Source organism: Contarinia nasturtii, unplaced genomic scaffold (assembly GCF_009176525.2).
Source record: "Contarinia nasturtii isolate CC-2019 unplaced genomic scaffold, AAFC_CNas_1.1 Cnas_scaffold_810, whole genome shotgun sequence".
NCBI classification, from domain to species: Eukaryota; Metazoa; Arthropoda; class Insecta; order Diptera; family Cecidomyiidae; genus Contarinia; species Contarinia nasturtii.
The window spans coordinates 3,261,785-3,274,771 of NW_022198157.1; the positions used below are offsets into that span (position 1 = coordinate 3,261,785).

The 12,987-nt window shown below is 35.1% G+C and overlaps 1 protein-coding gene across 4 annotated transcripts; it reads left to right on the forward strand.

The window, feature by feature from the left end:
• The first annotated feature begins 1,151 nt into the window (after nucleotides 1-1,151).
• Nucleotides 1,152-12,689, forward strand: LOC116342065. 4 transcript variants are annotated; one of them, XM_031769550.1, is made up of 7 exons: nucleotides 1,152-1,701; nucleotides 3,148-3,324; nucleotides 7,296-7,801; nucleotides 8,046-8,271; nucleotides 8,416-8,584; nucleotides 8,687-8,887; nucleotides 9,065-12,689. In XM_031769550.1, exons 2-7 carry the CDS (start codon nucleotides 3,285-3,287, stop codon nucleotides 12,444-12,446), a joined length of 4,524 nt encoding a protein of 1,507 aa, XP_031625410.1. In that variant the 5' UTR covers nucleotides 1,152-1,701; nucleotides 3,148-3,284; the 3' UTR covers nucleotides 12,447-12,689. The 4 variants fall into 4 exon arrangements, with proteins under 4 accessions (XP_031625410.1, XP_031625412.1, XP_031625413.1 ...); XM_031769549.1 differs by lacking the exon at nucleotides 3,148-3,324 and adding an exon at nucleotides 6,687-6,808 and having other exon boundaries at nucleotides 1,681-1,701; XM_031769552.1 differs by lacking the exon at nucleotides 3,148-3,324.
• The last annotated feature ends 298 nt before the right edge of the window (nucleotides 12,690-12,987 follow it).

Consider the following 12,987-nt stretch of genomic DNA (forward strand, 5'->3'; position numbering starts at 1 on the left):
AATGTGATGCCGTATACTGCTCTCAAACTGACTACCAGTGTCGTTAAAATACACATAAACCCGTACGCCTCAATACATGCTCCATTGTCTTTGGTTGTCCAACTGTGTCAGTGTTTGTGTGATTGACTAATCCGTGTACACGTATGCATCTATGTATGTATAAAAATACGTAATTCCGCCATATTCCCCATTCTCCCACTACACACACATCATTCAGTCTGTCACTTTGTGTTTGTTTTGGTTTTTTTTTCTATTGCTCTTTAATTCGGTTTTAATCAATGAAGATAAGAATGTCATTGAAATTTAAATTTTACAATCAATTGCTGCTTGGCATTTCTTCCACTTTCCACACGTATGATGGTTTCATTTTTGATTTATCATCGTAATTTATGAAAAAATGTTTGTTTACATTCAACGACATCCGTTGTCTGCTTCGTTTGTACAATTTTACGAAATGTCAAACGTTAAGTCTCGTTCAGTTTACGACTTTTCGTTTCTTGTTGTTATGCCAGAAAAAAATACGTAATGTTTATGTGTGGAAACTACGTTGCTTCGTCAATATTATCAATGAAATTGAACCAAGCTCATTTAAAACCACATCACATCCGTTAGTAATGATTATGAATTTTAAAAAATGCTTTCAAATTTCGAATTTTTTTTTCATCATTTGCATATGCTATTGTATTCATGATTTACCATTGTATTTAGAAAACATTTGTGAGTGTTGGAATTCAAAATGAAGCATGGTAAAATGTTGACAAGTGTTGGATTCGACGCAGTAGATTCGATTTGCATTTGTTGCTACCGTTGAATGTCAAGCATGGGATAAAGTGTACATATGAGTTCGATTGATAAGAGTTTTCCTATTTTTCTTGCCTTCATTGAGAACTTTGAGTTCGTACGAAACGTGATTTCATGGTGAATTGCATCGTACGCTCACAACACAGTTGTTGTATTCAAAATATGTGCGTCGGCGAAGCTCGAAACAGTTACCCCAACACCATAAAGCTGTTATTTTGTGAGTGGCTTTGTGTGTTGGATGCCGTATCGGTACGTATTCCATGTGACCGATGCGCGCGACCGATGTGTTACGCGAAGGTGTCATGCCAATTTTCTTTATGGATTTTCTCCAGTCTACAGTCATGATTTGATACAAACTGACAGAAAGAAAACCCCCGAAACACACGTATACATAACATACAAAAAAAAATTCCCTTTTCATTTCTAAAAAACACAAAATTTCGACATAAATAAAATAAAATAAAATCAAAGTTTCTATGAAGTAAAGAGATAGTGCAAAGGATAAATCAATGGAAAAGTCTGAGTTTTTGTTTATTGTGCATTTTAGTTGAATAAATGAGTGCCAATACACATTCAATGAATGGAAAATGTAGGAATTTTTTGTGTGTGAGTTAATCGATAACAAAAGGCAATGAGACTGAAAATTGTTTTGGCCGAATTGTTTTGAATAGAAAGGGACGAGTTTTTGTTACGGATTTCGACAATCGAGCGACACAAAAAGTTGAAACGCATTTAAACTGGTTGGTTTGAGTGCGTGGGAAGGAAAAATAAAGAGCAGCGTCCAATTAAACGGAGCCAAAACACAACGTTTTAGTGTAGCCAAAGTGCAAGTGAGCCACTTATATTATGTATTTTAGTCGTGTTCGTTCCTATTATGTTAATCAAGCTGATGTACAAAAGGTATATACTATAACAAACTTATAACATACAACTCATAATCGTAATCATTAATTTTACTATTTTTCATCTGTAATTGAAACTTGTTTATTTCTCTCTCGCTACTACTATCTACTCAATTCGAATACCATTTCAAAAGTGTGTAATGTATTACGGGGACGAATGTATTATTTGCATCATCGTTGTGAAGGGTGCTTGGGTCTAATCAATGAAAATCACATTTTCTAAACACAATTATCTAAAGTCCTTCATGTCAAAATCTAGTGAAAGTTTTGCGATACGATAACGAAAAACTTGCCCATTATTTCAACGAAGATAATGACATTATATCCACCTGAATAACATTCCAATGAATTTCACTTTGGATCACTTTGTTCAGTGTAATTTTCGATTTTACTTTGGGATTATATGCTGTCAAGTGCTAAAAGAGGCCCTTAATTTGATTTGATTTTTTCTTTTCTTTTTTCTAGTAGTTCAAGGCCAGTGAAAAAAAACTGAATCTTTTATTCATTACATGAGAATTCGAAGAAAAGGGCTAACATCTCCAATTCATTCATGCTAACTATTCTCTATCGATTTTTTTTGCTCGATTAAAGTTGATAGAAAATAGACACACACACATATATGCATACCAAATATTACGTTATATAAAATATGTGTCGCTAGAGCAGTGAAGCCAATTCAATGTTTTTCTTTATAGTACGGGTTCATGCATTGTGGTATGTTTAATCTCGTCAATCGTCTAAAAGACAGCGGAATAAATAGAGTGTTCTGTTTGATGTTGATAACGGTTTTCGTGTTGAATGTCAGTCAGCTTTAAATACATTCAACTGAAATAGATTGGAATAGATAAAAGCATCGAATACACACACACACACACACACGTGAAGACCAAAGCCCACGCGTGACTCAAATTATGTGGAATATACCGAGCTCTTTAGTGCTTGAAAATCAAAACCATCCGTACGCAATTTTTTTCCCTTTCTCACATAATTTTCCATGTTTTACTATTAGATAAATAGTACATAAAAGCTAACAACACCACCAACAGCAGCAGCAGCACGCTGGAGTGTCATCAATCAAGCGGAATAATGTGGTGATTCTAATTATTCTCCATTCTCTCGGTTGTTGTCAATGAAGCGTTCGCTTGGGTGTTCTCGTTTAAATTGATTTATCGAACGAAAAAAAATGGTCGTTAAAAAAATATGTCTTGTCTCCGCTGTCGCGAAACTCTCTCAGTTCGAACATAATTTTGGAATGTGCTGAGCTGGGAAAATCAAGTAGAATTTCATGGCATTTTAATGCAACCAAAACAGCGATTTTCTAGTTTCATTGATAGCGTAACAGTGAAAGCGGGCGAAGAAAACAATCTTGACCCAGATTCGGGCATTTTACGCCAGATGTTTCTCAAGCCAATTATTTTTTTTGTCTTCTCTTCAACCCGACTAGATAACGATGTGTGGTGCATTGTTACGAAATTTTGATATCGAAAAAAAAGAAGCAAATAAATTTGTGACTTTGTCCTTTGGACAAAAAATAGTATTCGAAATCATTTGCTCCCATTTGAATTGAAAAGGCGGCGAAAAATGTCATTTTTCGCATCATTGTCAACCAACACAATGAATGGTGAGACTCAATTCACATAATTCCAATATTATTTAATAAATACGGAATTTAAATTGCTCCCACCACCCACATATCCGCAAACATTGTGAAAGAGAGAATGCATTATCGTATGTGTGCGTGGTTGTATCACGACTTTTGACATTTTCAACGTGGAATTTTGTAGACATTTTATTTATTTGCATGCGTATGCTAGCATATAGTCACATACATAGATTGAGAGTGTCTTGCTCTCGGCGTGAATGTCACTTACCTAAATGGAAAATTGTATTACGAACATACTTTTTATGGTCCTTTTGCGCTTCCATTAGTAACAGTGTTCTATGCATGATCCTCACCGTCTCTCTCTCTCTCTCTCACACACACACACACATCAATCTCATCTCTCTCTCTCTCCTCCTTGCAAAAAACAATTTACCATTTTCATTATGAAATTAGTCATGAAGCATTTTCAATTGAACCAAAATCAAGTCACATTATTGTGTTCAGCTCCAGTTTGAATAAATTAGTTATCTAGTTATTTATGCTTGTTCTAACACTGATTCCATATGTCAACCATTTCGAAGCGAAAGGAAGAAAAGCAAAACGTGATTTGTATGCTGTAAACGTCATAATCCAATTTAATTTGGTCGTTTAAATGTGCACATTTATTTATTAGATTATTCTTTTGTTGGTTGGGAGAATTTTGCATTTCAATGGACAAAAAAGATTTTTTTGCGTCAGAGTAACTCTCTACTGCACATGTTGAGTGTAACAAAATGTTATTATATACCGACGTACATTCTAACTTCATTTGCATTTCCCAAATGGCTAACAATGTCACTGCAACCATTCTTGTCTATATCGAATTCCATGAAGAGAATTTGTAAGAGCTTTTGAATTGTGGTTAAGCAAAATAAAAGTACGGTTCGTGTTTCATGTAGCATCAAAGTGAAGAAGCAGTGGTTTACATTTTTCTTCACGAAAATTATGAATGTTTTTATGCTTATATTTTCCATTAATTCACTTCTTCTTCTCGATTAATATTTTAAAATATTCGTCGTCCAAACACCCACCACTACACCACTTTAACATTTTTCAATAAAAAAAAGCTTTCGCCACTAAACAACGGAGATATATTTTATTTTTAAATATTTATATGTACATCGACCCACGCGTAATTTGTACCATTTATCAGAGTTTGAATACATGGCCTAAATGTGCGCCAATGTTCCGCAATTTACTTCTATTTCTATATATTACAATATTTCCAGGCCAATCATATATTTATATATACAATCCGTGCATTCTTTTGCAAAATTGATGGTACTCTCATTAACATTTTCTCCGTTGGAATTCACCACAACATTTTCTTTATTCAAGAAAAATATCTCTCATAAATGATTTCCTTTTTTTAAAAAAGAAATATGTATTTATCTCTTTCTCTTTCTCTCACCCTTTGATGTCTGTTGAGAAATGCTTTTCATTTAAATTCCAACGTTCGCTTGCGATGACAGTACTTGTTGTTGCTTGTTATAACCGCTTCTTTAATCAGAAAAAAACAACAAATAAGGTGAAACGGAAAAAATAGGGTAATATCACATTTCACCTTATTTGTTCGTGTACCATTCAATTGACATGCTATTACTGCATCCCCAATCAATTTTATTTTAGTTGAAAGCAATAACCGATAAAGTGGAAATAAAAAAAATATATGGAAAAAATACAGTGAAACTTCAAAGGCAGTTTTGCTGGATAATAGAGTGAGATAGGGACGGGTGAAAAAAAAATCAAGTATAAGCTTTTCTACGGAATTATTCAGATGGTGTGTAATATCTTCTTTGGTCTGGATTGTACGGCATCTGCCAATTCAGTGAATTGTCAGAATAGTCTTATATAACGATCAGCCGTTCGCACGAGTGCTCATCAAATAGCTCGTAAATGGTGAAATTCATTATTCGAAGCAAAAGTACAAAAAATAAACCGAAACACAAAATGAGTTTATCCGAGTATTAAGCTAGATGTATGCACGATTCTTCCATCGTCCGCATTCGCTTCGAGATATTCGCAAGTGCAACACATTCATCTCGAACTTCCGCTCGAGCATTTCAGTGTTTATAGTTGAAATTTATAGTGTGTATCTCTTTTCATTGTAAATCCAATTGTTTTTCGACGAAATTACAATCTCGGGATAAATATTCACTTTAGCGTTTATGATTTGCCCAAGGACTCACTTACGCTATATCTCATGTTATTGTCAACGTCGTGGTACTTCAAAGTGCTTGTAAACTTTTATTTATACCATTTCGGTGTATTTTCATGTGATAACATGGCAACGATTAAATGCGAAACATCTACAATGTTCATTTCTGTTACGTGCACTCTTTCGCCAATGGAAAAAACCGAGAGCAAAACAGTTTTAAGTTCGTCGTTTTGGCGTTTGTTTCGCGCTACTCTGACCTGCGAACAAAGTGAAATTTATCGCCGACACTTAACACGAAATGAACGCATTATATTTTCGTTCAAGGAAAATGGAAAATGTTGGTTTTTCTTTCCGAAAAAAAATTACAGTGGTTTTGTTTCAAAGTTATACCACAAAATGCTAATTTCGTTACCGCGTTGAACTGACAATTAAGCTTTTTTGTGTGCAAAACAGAAACAGTTCAACAAGTTAAAAAAGCATTGGGAAATAAAAGACTTTTTGTACTCATTGTAATTTTGTGAATTGAAGAAGTACGCGACGCTTACCAGGTGTTGGAATACATTTTGTATGAACGAATTTCAAAAGATTAAAACTAACTTATCAAACTCGTGAACAGAATGGACATTTTTATTTTTCGATCAAGATTGAAATTAAGGGAACTATTGTTCAATGACAAACTTCCAAAGTGGAAACTATTTTATATGGAACTTTGTTTCCAATGAATGTTGCGAGCAAAAAGTTCATCTGCCAACTCAAATCAATGACGTGTTTTATCAAAATGAAAATTATTTCCCATCTGTCGTGTATCTATTATTTAACTGATTATAAAATGTAAAAATTTGCTTGCTTTGTAGGCAATACAATGAGCCAGCGATGAATGAGCCTTAGTAGAATTCATATCATGCATCCGTTTGCCGATTTTCAAATAGTTTCTTCAAACATCTAGATGTACCAATGTTTGATAGAAAAAATCATAAATTATTTTTGTAATTTGTGCTTTGAACCGGAGATTTGATACCATAACAACGTACGAATTTAGAAAGAAAAAAAACGTGCGAAGCACAAAATTCAAATTTTGCAACTGTGAGATAAAAATGATAAATTTTCATATAAAATTGGTTTAAATGGTGTGGTATCTAATCTCCATTGGAATGTTTCCTCTAATGTAATAATAAATTCGTAGAAAAAGAACCAAAATCAAGGATAAGAGCCAAAAAAAGTAATTTATATACAAAATGAGTGCCTTCTTAAGCTCCATCAAGAGTATGGTCGATAATTATGGCCACGGAATTATTTCAATACAAGGTAAATTGAGCTGAGCATATGTAATCAAAATACTTACTCCAAAAATTTAAATTAAAAAAAACAGCCGTAGGATATGCTTGCATTCAAACCAAAACAAATAATCCGAAATTAATAAATGAACATCGCAAAATAACCTTGATTTATCTTTATTTAGACCATAGATAAGGTGATAATAGATCAAGAAAAATTGCGTCTATAAAAATCCAAAAAGAAATATCATCCCCATTGGAATTGTGCACACAGCTTGGATCGATAAATCATAGTGTTTGTCTTACTCACTGCCGCACCATTATTTCACCAAAACAATCACATTTTTGCAATCACCACTTCACCATATTCCGAAAAAAAACTGTTCCGCTGTAGTTTAAACTATTGAATTTGTTGATGCAATTTTTAACTGACTTGATCCGCTCCCACACATAACATATAAATATAATCGATGAATTCGGTGGTTCTAATATTTTGCATGTGAAATTGATAATTACAGTTCAACTTGAAGACATGAAATTTGGGTTGATGCCATCACCACCACCATCGACAACACCTTATACAGACCCCTCAACCGCATCCACAACACCATCGTCATCGACGTCAAACTCACGGAAAAATAGTTGCAACAACAATACTATAAATATGTCAATAAATGCGATGAATGCGACCTCCGACTTTAATCAATGGCTGCATGCAATGAAGATGGTTGCACGATTACCAGGCGGCACACCTGGCGAATTTCGTCGCAAACTATGGCTTGCGTTGGCTGATCGGCATCTACATACAAGTGGCATTGATTCTACATACAAGTGGCAAACGAAATGCCTATCGAACGAAACTTGGCTCGATGATGACGAAGAATTGGGCATTCAAATTGTTAAGGATTTGCATCGAACTGGATCGAGTTTATTTTCAGGACCAAATGGCAACATCAATCAAGCGAAATTGAAACGCGTTCTACTTGGATATGCACGATGGAATCCAGAAGTGGGTTATTGTCAGGTAAATACAATCAATTGACTTCATACATCAGCAATTTTTTTTCTTCGCTCTGCTTACTCACTTCATAAAAATCATCATAAAAACGTATTTCAAAAAAAATGATTGAAATTCAAATTAACTTTTTGCAATCAATAAACGTAGAGAGAGAGAGACAAAAGCAAAAACTGATCATGCGTAGAAAATGCTGGCACAAAATTGGATTATCATAAATGAAATTAATTTTCCTTTTATTTATTGAATTCAGGGCTTCAATATGCTCGGTGCTTTGATACTGCAAGTCATGGAGAGAAGCGAAATTGAGTCGTTAAAAGTGATGATTTATCTCATCGAAGGTGTTTTACCGATGGGGTATTTCAGTGGTTCCATGCACGGTCTTCAAGCTGATATGGCGGTTTTTCGTGAAATTCTATCGACACGACTACCAAAACTATCGAAGCATTTGCAAAGACTTCAAGGCACCATCGGCGACAGTAATTCATTCACATTTTCTATTCCATTCATTTCAGAATTATACATCTTATTTTCATATAATCAACATATCACATTTTTATGAAAATTTTAGTCAAATTCGTGTTTCCAATTTTGTATATTCATGTTTATGTATTTATAAATAGATTCAATGGATCCTCCGCTCATAAACGTATTCACCATGCAATGGTTTTTGACACTTTTTTGTACATGTTTACCGAAAAGCTGTGTACTACGCGTGTGGGATTTGGTTTTGATTGAGGGAAGTGACATTTTATTACGTACAGCACTTGCGATTTGGGCCACAATTTCCGAGTAAGTATAAAAATAAACCATTTTTATGAATAATAAATGATTGATTTTATTTTTAAATTCGCATCAAATTGCCTAACAACCGTCTTCTTTTATTTTCATTAGGCGTGTCATGACGATAAAATCGGCTGACGAATTTTACTGTAAGATGGGCACATTATCCGGAGAATTGTTGAATGGCCATTTGTTCGATTCGAATAGTTTAATTCAACGAATCGTTGACTTGGGACCGATAGCCGATTTAGAAAAAATGCGCGAAAAACATCTATTCAATGTAACACCGTGGAAAGATCGCAAAGGAATGAAGTAGGTTAAATGCAAGGTTTTCGGTGGGGAAAATGTCACTTTCTTTTCAAAATTCCTTTCGCTGAAAATGAAATTGGATTTATTTGAAAGAAATCATACCTTTTCACTGCAATGACATTCATTGCAATTGATTTGAAATTAATGGCAATTTTTCTTATTCACTTTCGTTTCGCATAGAATTTTCTACTCTGACGACGATTCAGACGATGAAAATTGGAAAATATTGACTGGCTCACGGAAAACAAATGCTACAGTGAACCGTAATCAAATACCCGATACACGTGAACGCATAGCTCTAGATATTTCACTGTTAAAAAAGCAATATTCCAAAATACGTGCACGACAACGTCAAGGAAATCTAACGAATACGACAAAACAACAAACGGTGAATACGACAATAAGCAACACGAAACCGTCGAACATAAATCAATATTTAATCGGACGAAATGCGATAGTGAGCAGTAAAAAGCGTCATGGTCCATGTGGTGGTCAGGGCGCAGTGCCACCAGCTCGTACAGCGCTTCCAATGTCCGTTGCAAATAAGTATCAACAAAAGCGTTTACGAAACGCAACCATTGACAATGCAAGCACATCAACAATGAAAATTCGTAGCGATGACAATTCAAATGTACAAAAAACAAAAACGTTTGCGAGACATCGCAGCGAATCATCGTCGTATAGTGAAGACAGTGATAAAGGAAGCGATGATGAGCTGGACAATCGGATTTCGGTGGGATCAAGTAGTTCGAGCACAAGTTTATGTGATGATGATTATGGAAATGCGTCATCAATGGACGGCAGCCCAATGAAATCACGTTTACATTCATCCGCTTCCGATGACAGTAAAATGTCAATGCCCAAAGTCACTATTGGCGATGACTTCGAACAAACTACGTATACTCGATTTGATACAACGGACACGGACTATGATGGGAAAAATGCGTTGAAACGAGATAATAGCCTAGAATGTGACAAACCTAAATTGGAAATTCATACAAATATCGATCGTGAAAACAATGACATTCATTATGCAGTAAGTGATGATAAAGCGGAAAAAACGAAATTAGATTTATTAAGTTTGCCACAACGTGAACAAATTACCAGCACAAGTCAACTGTCACCCATTGCAGATATTTCGAATATTTTAAGCACATCGACTATCAGTCCATTGAAAACACCAACATCGTATCTATTGAATTCGTATCCGTTGTGCGAAACATCGGGCACCGATGACAATCAAGAGGATACGTCCGAAATCGATTTTAGCATCAATACGGGAAGTAGTGACAAAGATTTCTTTAAGGTTAACGAAGATGGTGTAACCAATGCCTATTTTGAACGTGTCAATCATGTGACGACACTCAGTATGGATTCAAAATTTCCGTTTTCATTCATCGAAGACACACCGGACCCGAATCTTGAAACAAGACTTTCGCGAAGTAGCCAAGAAGAGGACGATGACGAAGAAGATGATATGTCATCGTTTAAATCGGAAGTGCGTCGATTAAGTGACTCATTTGAATCGTCACTCATTTCCATTGATCATGCCAATAGTGATTTGACAAAGTCAAGCATTACCTCAAATTCAAATACAAATTCAGATGCCATTTTGAAAATGATTGAAGAAAATTCGAAAATTCTCGATCGAATTATGTGCAAAAATGCTCAAACTGCAGCCAAAAATATAACGTCCCTGGATGATGATAATGAAAAATGTGATGAAAACAAAACGGATACGAGAAATGAACCAAAACCGTCAATAAATGAAAATAAATTTGATTTAAGTAAAGATAATGACTCACCTGCTGCCCAAAGGGTACATCAAAAAGTTCCAAAAGTCGAAATTACATCAGAAGATGATTCCACGGCGGAAAAGAAGCAGTGTGTTGATGAGGAAATCAGCCCAAAAAAAGAGACAAAAATCACTGATGATGATCATGTGTTCAAATATGGTGATTTAAGTGATTGCATATCAAAATATTTGGTTAGTACAAATGAAAAGTCTGATAAGAAAACTTCATCGGAAGAGGAATTAATTGAACATGAAGAAAAGTTACGAAGAACCGATAACCTTGATTTACCAAAAACATTATCACTTTTGACACACAGCGACGGAAGTTCAGAGGATATAAAAAATCTATTGAAAGAATCTCTATTCGATTATAGTCGGAGTCCATCGGAATCACTGCCTCTTGACTCGAAACTGGAAAATGATTTAGAAACATTATTGAAAATGTCAGCCGAATTGTTGCGCGAAGGATTCCCATTGGGATCACCGCCATACATTGAAAACGAAGAAGCTTTGACCTTGGAAGATGAAGAATCCACAGACGCTTGTGCGGTTGAAACGAGTGCTATTACAACACAAGACGTGGAAAATGATGAAAAATCGGACAGTAATCGAAACTCACCATATTTAGATGCGGACGCATTGCAATTGGAAATGGAAAGTGTGGCTGGTGATATTTCAGCGACAATTTCCTCAATAAAAAATACCATAAAATCAATTGATTCCCTGTGCCATCAAGACGATGATCGTCGATCTCGTGATCGAACTGATAAAACACTGAACGACATTCTGAAGGTGGTCGAAAAAATGGATGAAGAAAAAGACAATCGTAAAATACAAGAGATAAAATCGGACCCAAATAAATCGCCTGCACTGTCAACAGTTTTCGAGCACGCTTCAAGAACTGATGACATTGCAGAGCCTCACGATAGTCCACGCATGGTTGCGAATTCGCGAATTTCACGAGATCGTAGTCGAATGACATCACCACGCCGAAGAAAAGACGATGACTTTGGCGAATATGAAAGCCGTGCTCGACGCAACAAATCACCGTCTTCGAGTATCTTATCACAAAATCGATATTCTGGCGATTTTTCGAGTAAATTTCGTTTTGACGACATCAGCAGTGGCAGTGACAGTGGTTCAAAAAGTAAAATTGGATCACCGTACAAAACAAATGAAAAGCTCGAAATTCGTCATACAACTGTCACAGCCACATTTTATGATCGTTTTCTCAGCCAGAAGTATGAGCAACAACACAAAATGGATCGTTCGCCGTCATCGCCGATCATCAATAAGGCGTATTTGAATTCACTGAAAGCAACATCTAGCTTGACTGCCTCATATCATGGTGGTGATAAATATCGACGTGATTCGAGATCAACATCGCCAATCATGTCCTACTCAAGTCAAAGTCGAATCGATGTAAATACAAAATATATGCCAACCGCACCAAAGTCTGGTTACCTGCATTTGCCACAATTATCGTTTAGCTCGATCCATCGCGATCAATGCACACGAAGCTGTGACAACATATTGTCGAATTTAAACGCCACCGCCGAATTTACCCAGAAGTATTCATATCAAACAAAAACGTCTTCAGACATATTCACAAGCAGCAGCCGCAGCAATATAAGCAACATCGACACCGACAACATCTTAAAACGTCATTCAACTGGCACCTACTATCAACATACATCACCATTACCAATCAAACCGAAGAAGCCTTCCGAAATCGGAATCAAATTGGGACTCTACAAGCCAGAGTAAAATTTTCAATAACAAAAATAGCATAAACTAAATGTTATGGCTTGAAAATGATGTTAACTATGAAAGAAATTGTATTGTTTAACAAATACTTTTCTTCCTCTTTGATCTTATGCAATTTTCTAGACATAATTGTTCGCTTAAATGTCTTTTCAATGAAATTAACTAAATTATTTTCATTATATTTCGTTTTTACACTGGCCAACATACATTTTCATTTCAGCACTCATTCACACAAAACATACCAAAGACAATTTTTCGAAATCATAGATTAGACATCTAGCTATTATTATTAAAACTTAAGAAACTCTCTTCCATTGAATATAAATTTCTATTTTCTCATTTATCTGAACACTAAAAATTAAAACATCATCACTCTAGTCAATCTATTTTGGAACATTTGAAAATTACAAAAAAATGCTTTAGATTTTATGTAGATTAGTCTAACATTTTCGTTTTCAACGTGTTAAATGAAAGATAAATGACAAAGGAGAAAGAAATTAAAGGAAATAATAGAAATTTGAGATTGAAAACACAGATTTTG

Coding starts and splice junctions, on each gene's coding strand:
- LOC116342065 (XM_031769549.1), top strand. CDS start 6,739: ATGAGTGCCTTCTTAAGCTCCATCAAGAGTATGGTCGATAATTATGGC. Junction 6,809..7,295: donor CGGAATTATTTCAATACAAG/GTAAATTGAGCT, acceptor TGATAATTACAG/TTCAACTTGAAGACATGAAA. Junction 8,888..9,064: donor AAAGATCGCAAAGGAATGAA/GTAGGTTAAATG, acceptor CGTTTCGCATAG/AATTTTCTACTCTGACGACG.